We start from the raw sequence: 25,963 nt of genomic DNA on the forward strand, positions 1-25,963 counted from the left end.
TCATTTATTTAATTTGACCCTGAACACATGGCCCAGTGTGTGTGGAAATCAGCTCAACCGGTGGAGCTGTTTGCCCCTCCCACCATGTGGGCACAGAGTGAGACTGGGTGGCAGGCACCTCTACTTGCAGGGCATCCTCTCCAGCTTGGGATAACACCTTTACTTCAGTTACCACGAGAATATTCATAAGGTTAACAACATCAAGACAGGGAGACACCTCTCTAGAGGATGTCTGAGGGTAGTTTAAATGGAAATAAAACACTATGTTCTTTAGACAGTAGCAGAAAACAAGGCCTTTGTCTTGTGTTTGTTTTTATTATTCTCTTTTGCTTTAATAAGAACACATCCTTTTCGGACCTCGAGTACAGTGATGGGCAGAGTGCAACTCCCCAGTGTTCATGAGCGTCTTTGTTAGGTCATATGAGCATCTCATCTCTGTTTCTCCTTCTCTCTGTGACTACAGCCCTTAACCTTTCCTCTGGGGATGTTACTGCCTGCACATGCGCAGTAAGGTGCCATCTTTGTTTCGCCGTGCCGCTCTCTACATCTCCCCCTTTTTTGTTTAATAAAATGACTGGTCTAGATCTGGGTGTCGCGTCAATCTTGTCATTGCTCCTGTCTTAGGTCGTTCCTTACGATGACTCGGCCTTACCCGTCGCTGGGTCACCCTATCGCCACCGGGCCCCATGTCTTAGGTTGGTCCGAGTTCGAGGAAAGTTGCCCGTCCCTGGATACAATGACTCCACATGACTGTGACAAAAACGATCTAGGGAGAACTCTTGATCTTTCAAAGAGGCCAGCCATATGTTGGGAGAAGTACCCTTTTTAATGGTGGTCATAGCCTGGTAAACAACCACTTTGTGTCTGGCATGTTCTCTTTTTAAACGGCCAATAAGCCAGAGACCTACTCTGCATCCCAGGAGGACAATAGCTCCCCGGGACAAACATGCCCGCCCACTCCTTGAAAAGGGAGAAAGCATTGGTAATCCATGAGGTAAAGTCTTCAACTGTGATGGGGTCCAGCCTAGTGCTGTTGAGGACAGCAATCTGCATCAGCAATTGTCTTGATAGTTGCTCTGCTTTCATGGACCAGTTTCCTTTCGGATAATTCGAGATTTCTTTGTTCTGTTGAAAATTCTGAGAAAAGTTAGCTCGCAAAGGAATAATGCATAAACCTCTAAGGGAGGAAACACAAGACAGCTGTGTCATATGATACAGTGCTTCAATTTGTTCTTGAACTAAATCTATCCTTTGATTGGCTAATAGAAGGCCAGATGCCAAATGGGTATTAAATTCTTTTTGTATCTCTAGTGCCATTGCAGTTCTTTCTACAATCTGATTGACAGTCTCAGCCGTCTGTATTTGATTGGTCATAGCGATTGCAGCTGTGGTAGCTGCGGCAGCAGACAGCACAATGGCTGAAATTATGGCTGCCATAATTCCAAAATCTCTTTTGGCTCTCAGCAAATTAAGAATAAGAAAGCTATCTGGGTTTGCCTCCACTGGGATTGGCACAAAGGAGGGAATCTTAACCATCACTGCGGTGTCATTGGTGCCATCCCAGCATTCAGCTAAATAGCAGACTACATCAGAGCTATTACAATTTAAAGCACCACTGCTTACATTAGTGCTTATCAGAAAAAAGGTGATCTAGCACATACTGAAGTACTAGTGGCAGTATTATTTACCAAGAGGTTATTATATTGAATATTGATCAACCTGGTATCACCTTTTTCTGGTAGCTGAAACATTATACAGCACGAAGTTCTCTCCCATCAACCTAGCAAAGGGGGTCAGGGATGTATATGCCCCTTGCTCATTGGACAGCATCCATTGGAACCAAGGCCAGAGATTATGCTTGCCAGTCTTATTCTCAAAACAGTAGAATTGCTATGAACTGGCATGGGTACTGGCCAGGATCTGGCAATAGCCCACAGGGTGAGCGAATTAACCTGTATTACCATTCCCAGTAGTAATAGTAGGGTTCATAGTCTCATCTTCAGGAAGAGCAGAAGACAATCTTTGAGTCAAACGCTCAGGTACCCAAATTGGATTTTCTTGATTCTGCGGAAAAACACAAATCGCTCCCCTAGATCTCGAAATCACGGGATCTGGGCCACGCCATTCATCAGTTAAGACATCTTTCCACTTTACTTCTGTATTAGTTATAGGTGTAGTAGTAGCATGGTGATCCGCAGCAGAGCGGCCATGTGCATCCAGAATTAAGAAATTTAGAGTAGAAAGAGCTAAAGAAAGTTGTTCTTTTGGTGTTCGGCTGCTGGCAATTCCCTCTTTTTGTTTTTGTATAAGCTCTTTTAAGGTACGATGTACTCTTTCCACAATTCCTTGACCTTGGGGATTGTATGGTAAGCCTGTAGTATGACCGACCTGTATTGTCTGGCAAAATGCCTGAAAGAACTTTGCAGTGTAGGCAGGCCCATTGTCTTTCTTGAGACTATCAGGCTTTCCCCAGGCTGCCCATGCCTCTAAGCAATGACTTATGGCATTACAAGCCTTTTCACCAGTCATCAGAGTAGCGTGTATAATACCGGAACAGGTATCAACAGAAACATGAGCATATTTTAAATTTCCAAATTGAGATATGTGTGTGAAATCCATCTGCCAAAGTTTCAGCGGGATCAGACCACGAGGGTTAATCCCCACATGAGGAGGGTGGTGAAACACAATTCTGGCAACTTAGCACCACATGACGAGCTGCAGCTCTAGAGATTTTAAATTTTGTTGAAGAGTAAAGGCAGGTACATGAAACTTTTGATGAAATCCTCTAGCGAGATCAACCGGAGTGGCATGAAAAATAAACTCTCTACTAGTACTAGCATCCACCAGGGTGTTATTACTGGTCATGGGACCAGGCAAATTAGTATGGGCTCGAATATGTTGTATAAAAATTTTATTTTTTCTGGCCCAAATCAAATTTTGTAATTCTAAAAGAATTTGACATACGGTACTACTCGACCGAATTGGCCCTGCAATTTCAAGTGAGCGCACAGCATTAACTACATAAGCAGAGTCAGAAATTAAATTAAAATAATCATGAAATCTTTTGAAAACTTTCAATACAATTTTATATTCTGTAATTTAGGGGGTGCCTGGACTGTATTGAATTAATACTGGTTCTTGAGAATCAACCATATAGGCACCTACACCTGTTTTGGAGCCATCTGTATAAATATTTAACGCTCCAGACAAAGGCTCTGAGGCAGTGACCTTTGGAAAAATCACTGGATGTTCAGTAAAAAATTGTAGCAAAGGCATCCCAATTTAGACCTGTTTCCCTAGATTGGCTCATGACTCCATCCAAATTTACCAGTTTTATGTCAACTTTCTGTTATCAATGTTACATTTTTTTAAACCATATCCAATAACTTAAAAGCCAATAGTCCATAACCAAGGCATGTAGAGAATATTTATACATTTAAAACCAGTCAGAAAACAAAATTGAAGTGGCTACACATATCTTAGCTATAGGTGCAAGGCTCCAAGGGCCAATTGAAACTGCTTTTTTAAGAGAAGCACCTTGTCACTTGCTAAATCTCCTTGAGATCAGGAATCCAAGTAGGCACACTCAAGTTTATCTTTTTGTTTGATTCTCCTGAATAAATTTTCAGGCGGTCTACCTCTATCAAATCTGATCAGTATGACTCTGTGAGGTTTCCAGAGCCTAATCACATACCTAGCAATAGCCTCAACTTGAGCCACAACAAAAGCTGCACTGACCTCATTTTTTATCTCTGCCTTCTCTCTGTTCCTTTTATCTCCTTTTCTTTTTTTTTTTCTTTCGAGACCTTTTCTCCCTCTGACATACTTTCTTGTTGCTCTCCAAGGACCCTCTGACCTGTTCTAACAGCTCTAAGGGCTTCCTCACATCGTTTATCCTCTAAGCAGGCAGGGACCATTTGCCAAAGAGGTTTTGGTCTGGGCTTAAGCTTGCCATCTGTGGCTTCTCTATCCCACACAAAGAAAAAAAGAAACAAAATTACCAGCCTTGCCCAGAAAGGATCCATAACTTTAGGTTTCTTCACAGTGGCTCTCCACCTAGGCCCATATCTTTCTTCCTCATATATGTCTGCCTCTTCCTCTAATTCCTCCTCCTCCCACTCTGACAACTCTTGCTCAGAGTCACTGCCAGCCAGTTCTAAGGCTTCTAATTCTTTTAATGGATACAAAGTATCCTCTCCGGATGACTTGTACTTTGTCCTCCGGGGCATACCTATTTTTTCCTCTGGCAGCGTTTCTTCCGCCTTTTGTATCTCTTTCACTTTTGTTTTAGTAACCTTTTTCTTTTTTCGCGCTCCTAATTTCTCACTCTGCTCCGTTTCTGACATGCTCTCTTCCAAAAAGGGGCATGCCTCTCGAAGCTTACCTTTTAATTTACCTTCTCGCAGTTCTGAATCCTCTTCAGCACACTGAAGGGTCCCCTCGGTACCGGCGATGTTGGTTCCCGGGTCTCAGCACCACTTGTCGCGCGCCTAATGTCCCGCCAGTAAGAACGACGCGTGGCAACAGGATTCTTCTGCGAACAAGCCTTTACTGTGTTACAGCTCTTCTTAGTGTTACAGCTCTTCTCAGTGTTACAGCTCTCTTGAACAGGGACCCCGAGCAGCAAAATCGCTCGGCTTATATAGACAACAGTATGCTAATTATCTCTCAGGGATTGGTGGGGCATGGATCACCCCACTACTTGTCCTCCAGGGATTGGCGGAGAATGAATCACCTCATTAGCATATTAACGGTCAACTGACACCTGGTGCATAAACCGCACATGTGCAGTACCGCTGTTCACCACTAGAGGGAGCCCTAGCAAGGGACAAGCCTGCACATGCGCAGTAAGTTGTCGACATCCAGACAAGGCTGGATGTCGGCGCCATCTTTGTTTCGCCGCGCCGCTCTCTACACTGCCTCCATTTTTAGGAAGTGGTCCTTGGTCTTATATGTAACTCATTGGTTTTCAAAACACACTTTACTGTTGTATGTTGTTTCCATAGTTCTATGAGGTTGAGGCCTGTCTACCCATGCTGGTATAAATAATCTAATGGTTGGCTGTATCCATTGTCTTTTTTTTTTTAACTTTTATTCTTTTCTCTACCTTTATATCCCCACCTGCAGTTTCCCCACCCTTCATTCCTCACAGTCCCTCGCCTCCCTCCTCCAGATCAACTCTTTCTTTTTATTTCTCTTCAAACAAAATAAAACAAAACAAGCAGGCCTCCCAGGGCTATCCACCAAACAAACCTAAGAAGATACAATAAGATTAGGTACTAACCTTCATATTAAGGCTGGATGTGGCAACCCAGGGGCAGGGAAAAAGTCATGAGAGCACACAAAAGAGTCAGAGACACCCCCCATCCCCATTTTTAGGAGTCCCTTAAAAACACCAAGCTATACAACCCTAAGCCATATATAGAGGACCTAGTTCAGGCCCACACAGGGTCCCTGTTGGTCCATTTAGTTCATCTGATTCCCTCTGATCCCTGGTTGGTTCTGGGTGTTCTCCTGGTGTCCTTGATCCCTCTCTAATCCTTCCTCTCCCTCTTCTGTGGGGTTACCCTGGTTCCACCTACTGTTTGACTCTGGGTCTCTGCATATGTATAATATGGATGAGTGTCAGACATTTTAAGTAAAAGAATACAGGAAAAATGCACTTTGTATAATTCTTTTAAATTCTATATACTACAGCTTTAAATGATGCAGCCTAACCATGCCCACAGTCGAAGCCCTCAGAAGGCTAAGACAGGAAGATCAAGAATTCAAGGCAAGTCCGAACCCCAAAATGAGACCCTACCCTTAAAAGTATGCAACCTAAATTAAAGTGCCAGATAAAGTATGCCCAGATTTAGTAGGGGAGCGGCTTTCATGTGGGAGGTGGAGGGGAGGGGATGAGAACTTGTTGAAGCCAGGAGGACTGTTTTTGAACACAGTGGCTTCCCATCTTGGTGAATGGAAAGAAAGGCGTGCTTGAGACGTGCAAGAGACAGCCGTTCCAACTGCAGCCAGGAGAGTGTGTGGGATTTTACTCAGGAACCGCCCACGCATACTCATTTTTGACATGCTCAGTTGCAAGGTTAAAGACTACAATCTTGAGCATGCTCAGGTTAAGGTCATAATTTTAGAAAGAATAGTAGTAGGCAAGCTTTGTAGTGTGCTCAGCTCAGGGTGATGAGAACATATTAAATGATTAAACCGATGGACAGGGATCCCTCTGGCATGCTCAAATTTTTTTAACTACATTTTCTTTTAAAGACACTTTGAAGGTACATCAAAAGTTTGCTCCTCAAGATGTCTGCCTCACTCATCTTCTAAAAATACTCCTGTGAGTGTTGGGGTCCAGGAGTCGCCTCACAAACCAGACAAACACTGATCATAGTCAGACAGGAATAGTTGGATAGTTCATTGAGCAAACACACAGGACTGATCTATCAGGGCCCGGCCCAGATTTGGGAACTGAACCGTGACCCTGAGTTAAGATCCTACAGGGTTTTTAAGCCTAAAATTCACAGATATAGCTGCCAAGTTATTCCACCAATCAGGATTTAGGGATGGGGCTTTCCTTAGGAACATGTCTTTGTTGTACAGTACCCTGCTCCTGTTGGTTGGGACACTCAGCTGTGGCAGGGCATTAGCCTTAACCAACATTCATGTCAACCTGTCAACTAGGGTGTCAATTACCCATGTACAAGTCTTTTTCTGCCAAGGAGGATGTCAGTTCCCAGAGAGGTCTTAGGAACTTAAACTTTACAAGACCACTACTCAAATTGGAAATCTTCTTATATCGGGGTGAGGTATCTCTCATGTTGGGGTCCATCCCAGGAGTAGCTTACACCATACACAGCTGCAGGTAGTACTGTTGGGTGGTTGGTTCTGGTCCAGTCTCGTTGTGGGTAACAACTGTAGAAAGCAGTTCTACTGACTTCTGTCGTGATTGATTTCCAAGGGCACAGAACATAACAGAATATGTAATCAACTTAGGCATGAGAAAGTTTCCTAGTGACAGCAGAAACAACATATGAGGAAACTTTCTTATATTATTAGTTACAGAACAAAATGGCAGACCAGACAGGTAACAGTTACCTAGGCTTAACATTTTACCTATGCCTAAATATTTTACCTAGGCCTTAACAGTGAGTCATCCACATACTTGATATCTTGGTGGTGGTGCCCATTCCATGCTACATATATGTAATTTGGTTCTACCTATGAGCCAGATTTTTGCCCTTTAAATGTGTTCCAATTATTGAATATCAAATGAACCTCAATCAAACTGGTTTTTGGTTTGGTTCTGCTTGGGTTTTGTTTTGTTTTTTTTTTGGGGGGGGGTGTTGGATGTATATTGTTTGGTTTGGTTTCAGTTGTATATTTATTTTGTTTTTAGCAGCCCGTGGAATTGAACCTCAGTCTTCTCCCATGTCAGGCAGTGCTGTACCCACCGAGCATTCTTTTTTTTTTTTTTTAACTTGAGTATTTCTTATATACATTTCGAGTGTTATTCCCTTTCCCGGTATCCGGGCAAACATCCCCCTCCCCCCTCCCCTTCCTTATGGGTGTTCCCCTCCCAACCCTCCCCCCATTGCCGCCCTCCACCCACCAGTCTAGTTCACTCCCACCGAGCATTCTTTTACTTTTACACTGAAACAAAGTCTAAGGCAGCAGACCAGTCTGGAACTCAATTTGTAGCCCAAGATTCTTCTTGAACTTTCAATCCTCCTGCCTCAGTGTGTCAAAGAGCTGAGATAACAGATCTGCACCACCAGACCTGGCATTCAAACTGGTGTCAAAGGTTGGTTGTAACTAGAAAGCCATCACAGTAATTAATACAATTAGACAACAGCTTGGTACCACAGGTAAGCATGGGGGAGGGGCACCGAGTGATGGCATTTCTTGTTAGCATAAACAGGAAAAGTGACCGATGGAGTGAAGAAATCCAAATGCAAGAATATGAGAGATAAGTTCTTCTGATACCAAAGGACTAAAGGAATGTTGATCCATAGGTAAGGTGACCCGAGGTCGGGGACACCTCTCCTCCAGCATCTTCTTAGACCATGAACCAAAGAGAGACAGGAGAAATATTAAGGAGCTTCATGAAACCAGACTTGCAGAAAGAGACTTGACAGACAAGCTGAAGAAAGTAGAAACTGGGTGCCTTGAGTTTGCCCATTGACATTTTGTGAATGAAAAGGTGGCTTGTACCTAGGGCATGAAACTCAGGCTTCCTCAGACCAACAGAGAAGAAATTATTACCTTCCTGCTGTTACCATCACTTTAACCTTGAGGTCTGCTGTGTGTGCCTCGAAACTGGGGCTGGGTGTTGGGGACAGGAGCTAGCTGACCACACTTACTGCCAGGAGTTTGTCTTTCAGTGTCTCTTAGCTCTGGTGCAGGAAGAACAGCTATCATCTAGTATTCAACAACACCGGTTTATCCTTTAGATTATGGCCTGTGTCTGCACTTGCTACTCTTTCCCCAAGGTCTTCTGGTTCCTGTTTAATTCACTGGTGACAAGAAGTTTGAGGACTGTTTGCTGAAATGCCAGTGTTCATTTGTTCTCTCTGTGCACAAGCCCAGGGTCTGCTGCCTGTCCCTCTGAGAAGCTGCCTCTTCTCCCAGTTGCTTAAGTTGTTGCCAATTCCAACACTCTAGTCTCAAATCTACACAATAGGGTAGATTGTAGGGCCACTTCCTAGACAGAGAAAACTGGAAAATAGGTTATGTAAAAATATTCATCATATCTTTAAAAAATTACGGGGAGTCAGAGGTAAACTAGAGATATACCATTAAGACAATGGATCCTAGCTATACCTCTCTTGGGCAAATACCCACAAGATGCCCCAACATATAAAAAAAGACATGTGCTCCACTATGTTCATCACAGCCTTATTTATAATAGCCAGAAGCTGGAAAGAACCCAGATGCCCTTCAACAGAGGAATGGATACAGAAAATGTGGTACATCTACACAATGGAATATTACTCAGCTATCAAAAACAACGACTTTATGAAATTCGTAGGCAAATGGATGGAACTGGAAAATATCATCCTGAGTGAGGTAACCCAATCACAGAAAGACATACATGGTATGCACTCATTGATAAGTGGCTATGAGCCCAAATGCTTGAATTACCCTAGATGCCTAGAACAAATGAAACTCAAGACGGATGATCAAAATGTGAATGCTTCACTCCTTCTTTAAAAGGGGAACAAGAATACCCTTGGCAGGGAAGAGAGAGGCAAAGATTAAAACAGACACAGAAGGAACACCCATTCAGAGCCTGCCCCACATGTGGCCCATGCATATACAGCCATCCAATTAGACAAGATGGATGAAGCAAAGAAGTGCAGGCCGACAGGAGCCGGATGTAGATCTCTCCCGAGAGACACAGCCAGAATACAGCAAATACAGAGGCGAATGTCAGCAGCAAACCACTGAACTGAGAATAGGACCCCCGTTGAAGGAATCAGAGAAAGAACTGGAAGAGTTTGAAGGGGCTTGAGATCCCATATGTACAACAATGCCAAGCAACCAGAGCTTCCAGGGACTAAGCCACTACCTAAAGACTATACATGGACTGACCCTGGACTCTGACCTCATAGGTAGCAATGAATATCCTAGTAAGAGCACCAGTGGAAGGGGAAGCCCTGGGTCCTGCAAAGACTGAACCCCCAGTGAACTAGACTGTTGGGGGGAGGGCGGCAAGGGGGGGAGGATGGGGAGGGGAACACCCATAAATAAGGGGAGGGGATGTTTGCCTGGAAACCGGGAAAGGGAATAACACTCAAAATGTATATAAGAAATACTCAAGTTAATAAAAAAAAAAAAGACAATGGATCCACCAAGCAAGGATGGGAACAGATGCAGAGACCCAGAGTCAAACACTAGGTGGAGCCAGGGTACCCCGCAGAAGAGGGACAGGAAGGATTAGAGAGGGATCAAGGACACCAGGAGAACACCCAGAACCAACCATGGATTAGAGGGAGTCAGAGGAACTAAATGGACAAACAGGGACCCTGTGTGGGTCTGAACTAGGTCCTCTATATATGCCTTAAGGTTGTATAGCTTGGTGTTTTTTAAGGGACTCCCAACAGTGGGGATGGGAGGTGTCTCTGACTCTTTTGCCTTCTCTCATGTCATTTTTCCTCCTACTGGGTTGCCACATCAGCTGTAATATGAAGGTTAGTACCTAATCTTATTGTACATTGTTAGGCCACCTCTGCTGGATAGCCCTGGGGAGGCTGCTTGTTTTGTTTTATTTTCTTTGAAGAGAAAGCAAAGGTAAGAGTTGATCTGGAGGAGAGAGGAGGGAGGGGATGGACTGGGAGGAGTGAAGGGTGGGGAAACTGCAGGTGGGGATATAATGCTTCGGAGAGGAATGAAAGTTAAAAACAGACAATGGATACAACCAACAGATTATGTACACCAGCGTGAGTGGACAGGCCTCAAACACATAGAACTATGGAAACAAGATACAACAGTGAGTACGTTTTGGAAACCATTAAGACCAAGGACCAAAGATAGAGGAAGACAGAAGGAACATCCCCAGAGGAAAGGTTAAGAGCTGTAGTCACCAGAGAGAGGGAGAAACAGAGATGAGATGCTCGTATGACCTAACAAAGACGCTCATGAACACTGGGGAGTTGCACTCTGCCCATCTCTGTACTCGAGGTCCGAAAAGGATGTGTTCTTATTAAAGCAAAAGAGAATAATAAGAACAACCACGAGACAAAGGCCTTGTTTTCTGCTACTGTCTAAAGAACATAGTGTTTTATTTCCATTTAAACTACCCTCAGACATCCTCTAGAGAGGTGTCTCCCTGTCTTGATGTTGTTAACCTTATGAATATTCTCGTGGTAACTGAAGTAAAGGTGTTATCCCAAGCTGGAGAGGATGCCCTGCAAGTAGAGGTACCTGCCACCCAGTCTCACTCTGTGCCCACATGGTGGGAGGGGCAAACAGCTCCACCGGTTGAGCTGATTTCCACACACACTGGGCCATGTGTTCAGGGTCAAATTAAATAAATGAAAATCCAGTGCAAACAAAGGAAACGTTTAGTCCCAGATATGGTGTGTGCTGGATAGGCACACATACTGTGCGTCAAAGTGATCGACCACAAGATTTAAGCTTATCCTGCAGGAGTTGGCTTCAGGTTTTCCAAACTCTCACCCAGGAAAGAAGGAGAAACTGAGTCAATACCAAGTGTGAGGGACAGCAAATGCTGAGGGGGTGGGCTTTTACTGGCTGTTGGTGGGCTGTTTTGTTTTCTTTGTTGTTTGTTTCTGTTTTGTTTTGTTTTATTTTGTTTTGAGATAGGGTCTGTTGTAGTTCAGGTTGGTCTGAACTTGCTACATAACTGAGGTTAGCCTTAAACTCCTGATCCTCTGGCCTTCCCCTCCCACATGCTGGGACTACAGGAGTATATGACCACCATTCCCCGCTGGAGATGAGTATTTTCTATACTAACACTTCCAGAGGACAAGGAGGTAAAAGATAACACTCTGTACTGGTGATAACCCTCTGAAATTCTTACACATCTGCTAAACTCTTTGTAAAGGAAGCTGCACACATCCTGTCTGCTTGGTGACTGCTACAGGCCTGCTGTCCCCCTCCAAGTCTGTTTGAGTAGAAACTGAAACTGCACACCTTCTAGCAGCCAAGCCATGGCCCAAGTGGAGTCACCATAATTACCCCAACAAAGTAGGACAAATACCACCACACCATAAATTATGAGTGTTCCCCACCAAGGAGCAAAGCTGAGAGATGGGCAGGGGTGTGATTCCCTGTTACCTCCTTCTATAGACAGAAAATTCAAATTGAACTAGCTGTTGCCTTTGAGATATTTACCTGCTTACTTAGGTGGGCTGGGAGGGCCACAATACACTGCTTTTGTTGCCTTTAATCCCTCTATCTCATGGGCTGGCAGAAATTACTAGAATAAATGTTTGTAACTTATTTATATATAAAATATACAAATATATAACAATATATTATTTTATATTTAATTTAATGTATCATTTTACAGTTATATTTATTTATATAAATGTTTAATATATATTTGATTGAATGTATAGCTGATTTGATATATTGATATATAATTAATTTAATATAATATAAATTAATTTATATATTTATGTCACTTAAACATATGGTAAATTTTATGTATATAAAATAAAATAACTCCTCTTATTTTATTCACCAGTCTGTCTATTAAGCGTTTGCTAAGTGTCAGCATTTTCTTAGATGCTGAGATAGACAGGTAGAAGAATGACTGTGAAGGGTAACATGGCAGTCAGCATCCTCAAAAGACAGAGATTTCCTTCTGTTGTGTTGTGTGTAGACCCAAAGGATACGCTCTCTCCTCGCCTGTGCCCAAAGTCTACTAAGAAGAAATAGTGAGGTCTCTCCTCACTTCTGAGGCATCGGGGCAGGAGTCAGCCCCATAAATGACCTCTGTAAAGTTTCCTCTGTAGAAGCCCAGTCTCAGACTAAAGACAATCACACACTCACCCAGTAGAACAGAATCTGTTGTCACACACTGGCTCCTTCAACCACACCCAGGCAGGAGTATCTGAAGAAACTACATTAAGGGCAGGTCACTGGGTAAGTGTGAACAGCTGAATCAGTAGAAAGCTTCATCCTGTCGTCATCTGCTTCCCACACTGTAGAGCCATGCCTTCTCGCAGCAAGCAGTGTTTCAGCATAAAACTCCACACACCACAAGCCACTGTTAGCACACGATACGCAGTGGGGTGGGGGGAGGCAGGTACCATTAGCTGGCATAGTTTATGTTCTTCATAACAGTGCACAGGAAAGGGTCTCACCAATGCTACATGCACACACTTCTTCAGATTAATTCCAGATATAAAATAGACATGTAGCAGAAAGGTATTTTTTATTTTAATTGGGACTTCTTTAATTTTTAGGGAAATTAGGGATAGATAATGATTGTACACATTTATGGGGCACAGTGTGATATTTCAATGTGTGTGGAAATCATCCAGTCAGGGTTCTCAGCACATCTCTCCTGCAGGCATTTGGTAACACCCACGGTCCTTCCACCTCGCTATCCGGAAGTTCACAACATATTGGCAAACATACAACAATCATTAATCATGATGGTCACCCCACACCAGCCAAACCATTAACCAACCTCTACCATCCCTTCAGTCTCCTGGACTCTGGTAACCACTGCACTTCTCCCTACACCTCAGGCTTGAGCTACTTCAGCTTCCAAGCAGGAGTGAGAACAGGAGGTGTTTGCTTTTCTGTCTCTACTCGATGTCTATGTAATGTGTTATTGACCGTGGTGGGGGTTCTTCTGCAGATGAATAGTTTTGCACATATCTTTGATAGATATGGCAGAGTATGGGATGAGAAAGCCAGGGTGAGTTTGTGCAGTAAGAGCCATCAAAATAAATTTTATCTATTTCATTTGCCCAGATTTAGGCTTTAAATGGCTAACATGACTGAGAAAGCCCAGTTGAAAAATGCCAGCTCCCAGGAAGGAATGCTAACGCCTGTCTAATGGCATATCATAACAGGTTTGGCATTTGCTAAAGACACCTTTGTGAACAGAGGTTCCCCATGCCCATTCCCTCTTTTTGAAGACATGTGGCAGATCTGAGGCTTGGGACACAGTGGAATCCTTCAGGGCAGGACCTTCTCACAGATCCACTGCAAAGCAACCTCACAACTGGAGGCGTGGAGGCCACACCTGTGGATGGTGCCACACTTCTGTACCACGCTGTTAGAGAGAATGCTGTAAGAAAGCAGAGGCATTGGTCACTTTCGGTAACCTGTAAGGTAGAAGACTTAAAAGGCATGAACGAAAAGAAGTGGAATGAATCTAGTCTCCTCAGATCGCCCCTGCACCAAAGCAGTCAGAGAATAAGCTGTTTATTGTCCCCTTGAACATGTCACCACATTTTTGTCCTTTCCTATGATCACCGTTTTTCTTTCCTGTCTTTGTTCCTTTATCTTCTGTGGCACAGCCAAACCCACTAGAAACAGAGGGTCCTGAAGCCAGCACAGTTCCAGGAAAGCTGAGAGGGTGGCTTGCTCACATTGCTGTCCTGTCTCTAATTTTGGCTTTTGGTCTCTGAGTGTTGTACTCTTGGGGGATTTTGGCATTGTGATTCAGTTTATGTCTTTTCCAGAGAAAATTATGTCTGAGTCTTTTTAGGAAAATGCTAAAATTCACTTTATCTGGCACTATTGGGGCCTTCTTTATGCCTTGGAGATCTTAAGCACCGATTAGCACAGAGGAGGCCATTTCTCCAGGGGTCTGCGAGGGGTATCTGTCCCTGCGCTAATGCACACAGCATCATTGATGCAGGGTAAACAGAGGCAATTAGCTAACTCTGACTGACCAGGGGATGGGCTACAGGTTCAAGATCTCTTCTCATTATAGACTTCGAGATCTTTGTAAAAGTAGTTTAAAGTTAAGGGTTCATACTGGGTACACCCCTGAAGGAATAAAACTCAGAAAGTAAGATAGTTTGACTAAAATAACTACTTTATAGAGTACATGATGAGATAGCAATAGAAGTTCGGTATTAATGTTTGCTGCTCATAAAAGGACCAGTTCACATCGTTTCTGTTTGTTTGAAGGGCTTTCAAATCCTCCATCCTAAAAGCAGGAAGCCATGTATTAAATGTGTTTGCTTTAGTGAAGACATTCTTTAGATTCTCTACATTGGAGTTATAGGTCAAAGAAGGAGTTGGAGGAAGAGTTGAAGGAGAAGGAAGAGGAAGAGGAGGAAGAAGAGGAGGAGGGAGAGGAGGAAGAGATTCACCTTTTGTTTGTATATTCTAATTGCAACTGAACTCGTAACCCTGAACATGTAATGAAAAGTCAAACACATTCTGTACCACTTGGATAATCATTGGTCTGTCTGTCCTGTGAACCTTGTATAAATAAAGAACCTGGTTGCTAGTCAGTCATTGTAGCAGAAATGGCCTGATTGCTAGTCAAAGCCATACAGGCAGCCCTCTGCCCTGCCAGGAGTCACCCAATCAGGAAGGTCCCTGCTACTGTCCTCTCATGCTGGGGAAGCATCCCCCACTCCCAACCACCCTCATCCACCCACCAATCCACACCCACACCCATCCCACTACCTCTCCTTTTCACCCTTTGCTGTCTGTCCTTTTCCTTCTGTTTCCCTGGGTTTTTCCTTCCTTCTTCCTCTTCTTTCACTGCCTCACTCCTCAAACACTTTACCTTAAGCTGAGAGCTGGGCCATCTTCCCACCTCCAGCCATCGATGTCCCTCAAGCCAATCCAGTAAAAGTCCTCGCCCACATACTCCTGGAACAGGTTCTAAGAGAAAGATTGAAGACAGTGAATAAAGATAACAAAGACACCCGGGACCCCTTGAGTGAATCACATATCATCCTTATCCTTTCTCTGTGTCTCTCTGTCTGTCTCTGTCTATGTCTCTCTTTGTCTCTGTCTATCTCTGTCTCTCTCAGACCCGGGTGAGGACTGGATGTTTATTTAAGCCAAAATTCATCTGTTGAAACTATAACCTCTGAAGTCATCTGAAAGTGGATAGCCTCAAGTTGTTCAGGCTTAGGTGAGGTCATAAGAAGGTACCCCCATGAAACAATGCTACAGCCTTAAAATAAGAAGGGACCAGAGCTACAGCTCTCTCTACAGGGAGGATCCAAGGCAAGACACTCAGATGAGCTGAAAGAGGCTCTAAGCAGCAACCTTGACTTTAGACATCCCAATCTCCAAAACTGTGCCTACTGTTTAAGCCATTCGCTCTAGGGGATCTTACAGAAATGAAGGAAATTGAGGCAAACAACCACTTCAGTTAACTAAGCCCTCTTTCCCTTCTAATTCTAATGGGGCTCCTGGTTCTAACTAAGGTCTATCTATTATGAGGAGCTGCCTCGCAGAACTGACCTTTAGTTTATAAGTACAGCTCACAACATAACAGATAAGATATTGGGTCAGATCTGTCTGGACTGCCACTTCCTTTCTGATTAGATGGAGCCTGATAGGTACTCAGCAGAAAGAAGCTCGACCCTGCTGCAGGAGCATTCACCTCACTCATTATCCACACCACCAGCCGCAGCTACACTCACTCAGTGATATGCTCTGTGTCCCCCATAAGGCTCTCATTTTCAATGGGCCTTTAGGCCGACTTAAACTAAGTGCACCCCTGTGTGTACCCCTTGGGATGGGATGAACGATGCTTTGCTCTGTACAGTAGTAGTACAGTCCAGTGAAGATGTTTATGCCCTCAGGGAACAGCTCACCGCATTAACCAGAAAAAAGAATAAATCCACAAAGATGGATTTTTGTTGTTAAGGTAACATTCATGTAATGAGTAATTACATTTTCAATATCTTCCAGTGACAGCTTAATTAATTGAATTTGGACTAAACTACTTGAATTACCTTTTTATGGTATTTTAGATTGGTGTTTGTGGAATCATTTCCTTAGAGGAAATTGTCTTTTATTCAGAAATTAAGAAGGTCCAGTGAAATACCAATTCTATTATGATGATGCTCCTAAATGTCTCAATTGGGGGTCATTTTTATTCTGGTCCTAGAAGAGGCCACCTGAGGAGAAAGAATGTGAGGGCTCAGCTGTAGACAGCTCTCCCTTGCCTGACTGCATCCTTCCCAGCAAGAAGAGAGTCAAAGGCCTAAGTTCTCTCTGCATGCCCAGGGACAGCAAACAGTTGGAAACTCTTCTGTGCTCTCTACTAAGGCCAGAAGCACCTCTATCCTATCTTCACTAGGTTTCAGGTTTTAAAATCTAAAAATCTACACGTACAAAGGCTTGCATAATCTGGGCACTGCCAATCACTCGTTCACCAACTTCTAGCCCCATCTGCCCTCTTTTCTCCTTTTTGTAACAGGCCAAGAGCATTCTTGCATTAGAACTTTGCACAGCCTGTACTGCACCCTGGATTTTCTATGACCGTCATTGTATAGGCCTTGGCCTTCCTTCTGAAGGGTCCATGTAGAGCAATGTCCAGTCACTGTCCCATCAAACTGTGCATTTTCTCTAAAGCACTAATTACCATATTTATTTATGTCTTTAGTTGGCTGTCTCATCTAAAATTTCCCACTATAATGGCAAGAACTCTTGCTTACAAGAGTCTCAACACCTTGAAGAAATATAGGAAATACCTTACTCATATGTAGTATTTGTGGAAGAATAAACTTTGGCATCAGGCTCATGCTATCCTAAGTACAAATCTCCATACCCTCTGCCTCTTGTGAGTACTGACTGCACGCTGAGGTAGCATGGGAGAATGAAGGAGAAAGAAGAGATTGGACAAAGTGATAGGCCAGTGCTCAAGTTGGCATTTGTGGGCCCACTGTCTAAAATGGTTGCTTATATTGAAGGAGACATGTGGGTGCCTCTCCTGGCTTTTTAAGAAAACCTTTCACTTCTTGGGCTGGAGCTGTGAAGTTCAGTGGTGAAGCGATTGATTACCTAGTACATACAAGGCTGTGGTACTGTCTCCATAACCACAAGAGAGAAGGAACATCTTCATTGCGTTTTCTCATCCTCTCCAAAGGAGGACCAGAGCTAATAAGGCACTGAAGTGGGAAGGCATCTTGCAGGGCAGGAAAGAGCACCTCTTCTTGTGCTGGTTTATTATGCTCAAGTCCCATACGATGCTAAGCCACATGACTAGTCCTCCTACTCAAGGTGAACCCAGATGTTCAAAAATTTCTCTTGAATATCATCCCACATGAACAAGGCCTTCAAACACAAATAAAATTATTTTTCTCTCTCCTCCTGATTGTTTGATTAGGGTATGTGGGCACGTGTACATGTGTCAAATAGAAGAAACATAAATGTATGCCTAAAGGTGTTAGCTCAGAACTCTTTATCTCCCAAAGAGATTGACACTTCTGGAGCAGGCAATGTTTGCTTGGATTCCAAAAAAGGGGAACACCGCAAAAACCAAAATGAACCAAAAAAATGTTAGATTAAGTGGGGCTCACCACAGCTCGCATGTGTGGAGGTTCCAGGATTGAACTCAGGCTGTCTGGTTTAGTGGCAAGCACCTTTCCTCAATGAACTATTTTGTGACCTGAATTTTTTCAGTTTTAATAGACTTGTATTGGTGGTCAGAGTCTCGGTTTGTAGGCTGTGTTGTCCCAGAGCATAAGCTTCTCTGACTTCAGGCTACAGAGTGGAGGAATTACCAGTATGGGTCACCACATCCATAATTTTGTTTTTAAATATGGTCTTTCCAGACACACATGAAGCTAGGTGTACTGCTCATACCATAATAAAATAAGTCTTGCCTGAGAACAAAAGAGTACACAGGGGCAATGGACTCTACCAATCTGTACAGGTTGTTTTGACTTGAGAGACATTGACCAAAAGTGAAAAAAAAAAAATCAAGTAAGAATTCACAGGAATGTGGGAAATTACTTATCAGTAGCTTTATTAAATGTAGCAGGGGTTTATTAAATAAATGTAGCAGGGGCACTTGGCACCCTCCAACTCTGACTGTAACCAAGTGCTCTTGGTTTAAAAAAAAACAAACAAAAAAGTCTTGACTTTGGAAAAGTAGTGGACTTAACTCAACAGAGTACTCTCCACAGTGGGCACATGATCCAGGAAACACAAAGAAAGAAAACACAAAATCCTTCAAGAATCCTCCGGGCACAAAGACGGCCTCAACTCCCAGATACTCCTTGTCTTAGCTCTTCTGGCTCTCCTGGGCGCATGTCTCCTGTGCACATGAGGTAGTTTATGGCGCTGCTATACTTGATTCTCTGTTGCACTGTCTCGTGTTGTGACTCACTGCTGCTCTGTCAGAGTTTAGGGGCAAATGTTTCCAGCTAGTTCCTCACTTTTGCTAATGACTTCAATCAGGTGCTCAAAGCTGCTATAGTAAGTTCCAGAAAACAAGGCTATGTAGTATATCTTGCCACTTGGCTTAGAGAAAGAATAAAGGAAAAGCACATTTCTGAGGAAGGATTTGGAATTTAGATCCTTCCTGAATTTCAAGCGCATAAGTGTTCTTTTGAGAGAAAATAAACTAAATAGCTCATCTTTACTCAAAATAGGCAGTGTCAATCCAGGACTGTGGTGAACTCCTTGAATCCCAGGAGATTAGTCTGAATGGAAAGCTGAGCCCAGGACATCATGAGTTTGAAACCAACCCATGCTACAAAACCCCTAGCTCTCAATTATTAATGAACTATTCTCTGTGGTTTGATTTTATTCTCCCATCAAATTAAAAAAAAAACCGCAGTATCAAAACCAAAAATCATCTAAGATTTCTTACTGTCTTATGTGTGAATTGTAACTGAGGTTGGTCAAGTTTGTGCCAGGATGTCAGCTCCTCAAACAGATTGGAGAGACTCTGGGTGCACAGGAGCTGAGGGGGCTGTAGGAAACAGAGCCTCACCCCCACCTCCTGTGTTCTCTTCTTCTAATAGAACTTTCTAGACGTTGTTTCCAATCTGGAACTTACTAAAATCCAGTGAATAAAAAACACTCAGCAGAGGACATTTAAGTGCTTATCTGTAGTCCCTTTGTCCCTGAGCCTGTCCTTGCCAAGTTCCACCCACTTCCTCAGAGAACTGGACCTCTGTATTTCAGGACTTCATCCCTCATTTAACTCGGCTTGTGTTCTACGTCTAGTTCCTCTGCAGTGGTTACCAGCATCTCCCCTCTGTCACACACACACACACACACACACACACACACACACACACACAGAGGCAAATACAAGCACATATACATACCATAAACACACCAAGGCATGTGCGTGCAGACACGTGCATAGACAAATAAATAAATGTCCAAATTCACACATAAATAAACAATTGTTAAAAAAATACATACACAAAGTAGATAAATGAATATTTAAACACACACACACACACAGAGAGAGAGAGAGAGAGAGAGAGAGAGAGAGAGAGAGAGAGCTAGAAGGCTGAGGCAGGAAAACCACAAGTTCATAGCCAGCCTGGACTATATAGGAAGACGTCATCTCAAAGGAGGGAAGGAATAGAGGAGGTGAGAGGAAGAGAGGAAGGGAAAAATAGCTCTATATTTTCTATATGTTTTCATTTACCACTCCCTGGTTGTCCGGAAATGTAAGGAGATGCGAGCCTTTGTCTGCACAGAACTTCAGACTAGAGTTCCAGTCCCTTTTCTCCATTGAGAAGTAGTAACAGTGGCTCCCGTTCCTCATCCAGAGGTTGGGGCACCTGGAGCACTGGGAACACATAAAGCCCTTGGAGCCTAGAAGGAAAGAGGATGCAGTTCGCATCTTTGTGGACCAAATGATCCTGGAAAGTAAAAAGGAGATACAGGAGAACATGGCCTCTCCAGTGTCTACCTTGCCCTTCCCCTTGTCAAATACTGAATGGTTCACCATGTCCAACTCATCACTCTGAAGTACTTTCCACTAGGCAGGCATGGATTCTGCTCAGCCTGTGGAGTACATATACACTGAAAATGATCTGTATCCATGTGATACACACACAGCGCATAATGGATGCATGGGCTGTCATGGTACATGTCTATGTACTGTCTGTATAGCCCCCAGTGAGTTCACGGAGTTCATGAATTCAGTGTTCAGAACCCTTCAGGACATCAAGACAGCATGCATGAGGTGTACAGGAAAAAGGAGGCCAGCCAGAAAGTGCCAACAGATGTGGTCTCTGGAACCAATAGAAATTTTAAAAAAATCATCTTCAGACAAAGTTACTACTTAAACATTTTTTTTTCTGACAGAAAAGCACATTTTCCTCTAGAAAATACAATCCTCCTTCCTTTAAAGTGCTTGAAATGAATGGCCATTGTGTAAGCATCTTGGGGACTTCAAATAAGTTTCCACAATTGGGGTTTTTTTCCTTCCATGGGACTCATTTGCATAAAATCACCATAAGTCATCCCACCAAAGGACACACGTACATACATGAACATCTGTCGTACACATACATATTCTAGATTGGGAACTGGAAGTTAAGAAAAGCTTCCTGAGGGGTTGGGGATTTAGCTCAGTGGTAGAGCACTTGCCTAGGAAGCGCAAGGCCCTGGGTTTGGTCCCCAGCTCCGAAAAAAAGAACCAAAAAAAAAAAAAAAGAAAAGCTTCCTGAGTCTCACTAAGTTTAGGTAACTTCCTGAGGGAAGGCTGTGTGTGTGTGCACAGCACCAGGGTTGAAGTTTTCAGACTGAGGTGTCAAATTGCATTTGGTGGCCTCATGCCTTTTCCAGACAACTGTGGCAAAATCAGCCTGGATCAGAAAAGTTCCAACTTCCTGGGAGTTTCTCTGCTGGAAGTTAGGGTCTGAGTACAAAGTGCAGAGTGTGACTGAATCCTATGAATGCTCTACTAGAGTCTGTAAAACCCTGCCACTAACAGTCGTCTTGCTTTATAATATAAAGGGAAAGGTTAATTTGGAGGTGAAGTTAGCACTCACCACAGCACAGAGTCCGTTGGTACAACAGTAGACTCATGAGAATCACAGTCAAAAGCCCCAAAGCCACCATCACAAGGTAGGAAACACAGGGTCGGTGTAAGACAGCTGCAGAGACACAACCCAAAGCAAAAGCCTTGAGCCGTGAGCAGAGGCTCAGGCAAGAACCTCTGTATCTTGAAGCACTTCTGCCTGGAGGGACAGGAACCCAGGCCACACAGGTTCCTCTCCTGATTAGGGTGAGCACTTGTTCTCCAGTTAAAGGGAAACCTTGGCTTTGCAACTGTGGCTTCTGTACTCTCACTAGGACAGAGAGCTATCGAGTAGATAAGCAAGCTCCACCTGTTAGAGATCGAAGGACAATTTGGAATGATTTACCAGAATTGAAAAGCATTTTGCCTTTTGGCCCAGCAATTTCTCCTCGAGTAACATTTTTCTAGACAGGCACACATGTGTGAGATACACACATAAAGTTACCTGTGGCAGTAATGTCTGAATGATGGTCACCTGTCTACACCTATCAACCAAAAAAAAAAAAAAAAAAAAAACCTCCAAAAATCAGCAGGATATATTTATAGCCATGAAATATATAGCTTCTGAAGAGGGATTCTTTTAAAGTCAATAGGAAGTGATTTTTAAATATATAATTAAAAGAAAGGCATATTCCTCAGAACAAAGGCTTCCTGATATCACTGATGTCTATCCAAAAGCACTTCTCAGCCTTTAGGCCAAGATCAAATGTGGAAGTCCATCTGGGCATTTGATAGTGTTTTCCCTTTTAAAGAGGAAATGGGTGGTTAGGAGCAGAAGCAAAAGGAGAGGTTCTTTTGCTTTTTTTAAATTTTTATTTATTATTATAATTTGACTCTGGCACTCAATTTTTAAATAAATAAAATTTTAAACTGATGGCTTCTCGGTCTTTTGGCTACGATCAAGTATAAAATTTAAGCTGAAATAAAGTAAAACGAAGTTTTAATAAACAAAACCAAGTTCTTCTTCTTTTCAGAAGAACTTGATAAAATTCACCTTGTTTTGCAAGAAACTATTCGATGTACCATAAGTTTAGGTTGCCCTTGTTTTTGAGGGTTGAGCACTGTGTCTTATTACTTACGTGGCTACTTCGTCTAAGAATACTGTATTTCCAGTTTAAAAATGAAAGTATTCTTCTCAGATATTTGTTTAAAAAAATCATAGGTGTCTTATCATTTGATGGCATGGGAAGCACGTGTAAAGAAAAACTGTAAAGATTCTTTTGCATTCCTTCGGTTTATCTTGAAATAAATCAATTATTTTGGAGCTGGATGTGGTAGCCCAGACCTGTAGTGGTGGCATTTGGAGCCTAAAACCAGAGGGATCCGTGATCCAAAGTCACCCCAGCAAATTCGGGGTCAGCTTGGGCTACATGAGATTCTGTCTCAGAGAGAGAGACTTTAATTTTCCTACTGTAGTCCCATGTACCTGCTCAAGTTTTAGGTAAATTGTTCTTAACACATTCCCATCGATGAAAGAGTCTCAATTTCTTAAAGTAATTTTATAGTAAGAGTTCAACGTGGCAAATGCTTTCACTCATGAATCCCAAGTGTCTTGGGATTCTAATGAAATAAGACAACAACAAAAAACTTCACCTTTAACCCCAGCACTGGGGAGGCAGAGACAGGTGGATCCCTTTGAGTTTGAGGCCAGCCTTATCTACAGGGTGTAGCCAGCACTACATAGAGAGACCCTATCTCAAAAAATAAAACTAAAATTAAAAATTAAAAAGTATATCAGATTTGTAGCATAGATGACTTTTTTATCATTTATGCCTACCCCCCACCACCCCAGACAGGGTATCTCTGTGTAACCCTAGCTGCCCTGGAACATGCTCTGTAGACCGGGTTAGCTTTGAACTCAGAGATCTGCCTGCCTCTGCTTCCTGAGTGAGCACCACCAAGCCCAGCTGCATAAATGACTTCTTAATGAAATTAAAAGCCCTCATTTATTTGTGTGCCAAATGAAAGAAAATGTTATCAGATTATAGTTGTATTTGGGTAGCCACCATCCAACTTAAAGTAAAACAAAAATTTTACTTATTTTATTTTATGTATATATTAGTTCCAACTATTAATTATTAGGTTCTTTACTTAAAATATATTTAATAAATAAATAAATAACATATCATATTATTAATTAAGTTCTATACTTCAAAATACACATTCCCTTTGACTTAACACTTCTATCCCTCACGAATTAGAGCAGATACAATAAAGGAAAAAATCACACATACAGTGATGTGTAGCTCTATATAGTTTATAGAAACAGAAATAAATCTAAATGCCCATGATTTAGAAAACATGGCAATGTTTTCAAAAGGTGCATAAAAATTTTAACAAAAAGGAGGGAGAAAAGGGTGGTAAAAAAACAGAGAAAATCTTAAAAACTATAAAAGAGATAGTGTCTCTTGGAGTCACCTGCTCAACGTGTAAAACCAAAGATTAATTTTGGCATTTACATCGACCCCTGTCTCAGACAGAATCTGCATAAAAAGGGGGGGTTTGTAGGTGTCGTGGATGATCTCTGAGTCCACAGATCTCTAGCCAGCAGTCTTTAGCATCCAATGCCTTTCACTGAGTCGCACCCCAAGAAAGAGAGAAGAAACAGGAAACAAATCTACATGCGTGAATCCATTTCTCATCTCAACAACTCTTACCACTAGCCCTTAATAAAACTGTTGCTTTTTTCACTCCGTGGTTAGAGAAACAGAGGTACGTGGTGGATGGCCGCCATCAAAGCCTGACTACAGAAAAATCCTCTCACGAAGCTCTGACTTTAGGTCAGGGTCAATAAATAATGGCACGCTTGTCTGCATGTACAGAATCCTTGAGAATAAAAGGAAAAAATAACAAAAAATATAGCATTGCCTTTGCGGGGCATGAGCTGGGATCCCAGGAGTGGGAGCCTAGAGAAGAATCATCTGAGACATTGCAGCAGCGCTCCACACCGAAAGTCCATGTCTCGGATCGGCGTGGCAAACTGAACCTGAAGTATGCCTTCACAGTGTCCTGGATTCTGCACCCTCTCCTCCCAGTAATTCCCCTCTCCTCATCCTCCGCACAGTCTTCAGTGCTGACGTGCCTAACTCACCTTTGACCTTCCATCTGGAGTCATCTTGGACTCGAGGTGCAGCAGGCAGCTCTAATGTTGAGTAGATAGAGTTGTCGGCCATCTCCACCCAACGCCCTTCACACTCAGCAGGGAGTGACGACAGTAAGCAGGGTGAGATCAGCACCCGTGAGGAACAGCCCATCCTGTAAAGTAGCAGCAAGGAGACTTGACCAAAACAGAAGCAAATGTGTCAGGAAATGATGCAGGTTCTAGGGCCGCTATAGAAATGGATGATCAAATTGTCCTTTGAAGTCAGCACACCCGGAAGATGCTTGCTAGATACATGCTGACTGGCAGGCTCATCTTGCTCTGTGGGAATCATGGTGCTCAGGCCCAGAAGTTTGTATATGGACTCTGCAATAAATGTGAATAGTTCCTAGACTTCATCACAGAGCCTCTTTCCCTTCTAAAAAAGACAGACACCAATTAATGCTGATTTCTTCATACTGTGGACCTTTTGAGTACCAGTAAAAGCTAGGGTGACGGATTGTGGCTGCATGGGCCTATTTCACGGAAGAGACAGACTCCCATGTATTTTGTGAGTGTGCCATAGCATTCACTGTCTTACCCGGAACACCTTGACCTTTTCTCATTGCTTTATCTTTCTATGTGAACACAATTACAAAGAAAAACAAGTTCTAAAGTGCCAGCAGTTTATTTCTGGTAGGAGAAGGGCTAATAAAAACTCAAGTAAGAAAACATAAAGGGCTGTGATCTTTGAGAAAGGAGAGAGTAAAGTGAACAGGACTCTCCACACTGGCTTCCCCAGGGAGAAGGAATCGGATAAACGGGGTAGCAGTCACTCTCACCAAGCAGGAGTCAGAGGCTGGCATTCTGAACTGTTACTGTGGCTGGGAGTTATATGGTCCAGTTACTGATAAGAGCTTTGCACTGGGAGGTACCTGAAAGACCTTGGGGGAATCCACCACAGGTCTGTGACTAAAATCTAGGATTCTCCGGCTTGAGACAGAGCTTCATCTCTACAGCACAGTCTCCTGCACTGCCAGCAACTGTCAACAGAGGTAGTATAGTGCTTGTTATGCGTACTAACACACACACACACACACACACACACACACACACACACACCACACATACACCCACACACACATATACATACACACACACAAATATACACATACACACACATACACACTCACACACACACTCACACATACACTCACACATACACACTCACAAATATACACATACACACACATACACACTCACACACACACTCACACATACACTCACACATACACACTCACACACACAAATATACACATACACACGCATACACACTCACACACACGTACACACACACTCACACATACACACACTCACATACACGTACACACACACTCACACATACACACACACACATAAACACACAC

General features: G+C 43.0%; 1 protein-coding gene and 1 long non-coding RNA gene across 4 annotated transcripts; both read right to left on the reverse strand.

Annotated features, from left to right (window-relative positions):
- Positions 1–301: 301 nt before the first annotated feature.
- On the reverse strand, positions 302–4,821 carry LOC134486841 (uncharacterized). The gene is made up of 2 exons (XR_010066265.1): positions 1,962–4,821; positions 302–1,125 (listed from the first exon to the last, which is right to left on the reverse strand). It is a non-coding gene; the product is annotated as an uncharacterized LOC134486841 (long non-coding RNA).
- An 8,060-nt stretch (positions 4,822–12,881) lies between these two features.
- On the reverse strand, positions 12,882–24,683 carry Klrg1 (killer cell lectin like receptor G1). Of its 3 annotated transcripts, none has more exons than NM_031649.3 (5): positions 24,549–24,683; positions 21,429–21,533; positions 20,075–20,244; positions 15,227–15,324; positions 12,882–13,765 (listed from the first exon to the last, which is right to left on the reverse strand). In NM_031649.3, the coding sequence occupies exons 1-5, from the start codon at positions 24,628–24,630 to the stop codon at positions 13,654–13,656; spliced, it is 567 nt and encodes a 188-aa protein (NP_113837.1). In that variant the 5' UTR covers positions 24,631–24,683; the 3' UTR covers positions 12,882–13,653. The 3 variants fall into 3 exon arrangements, with proteins under 3 accessions (NP_113837.1, XP_038964227.1, XP_006237375.1); XM_039108299.2 differs by having other exon boundaries at positions 21,429–21,767; positions 24,549–24,652; XM_006237313.5 differs by lacking the exon at positions 21,429–21,533 and having other exon boundaries at positions 24,549–24,675.
- Positions 24,684–25,963: the final 1,280 nt, after the last annotated feature.

Source organism: Rattus norvegicus, chromosome 4 (assembly GCF_036323735.1).
Source record: "Rattus norvegicus strain BN/NHsdMcwi chromosome 4, GRCr8, whole genome shotgun sequence".
NCBI lineage: Eukaryota > Metazoa > Chordata > Mammalia > Rodentia > Muridae > Rattus > Rattus norvegicus.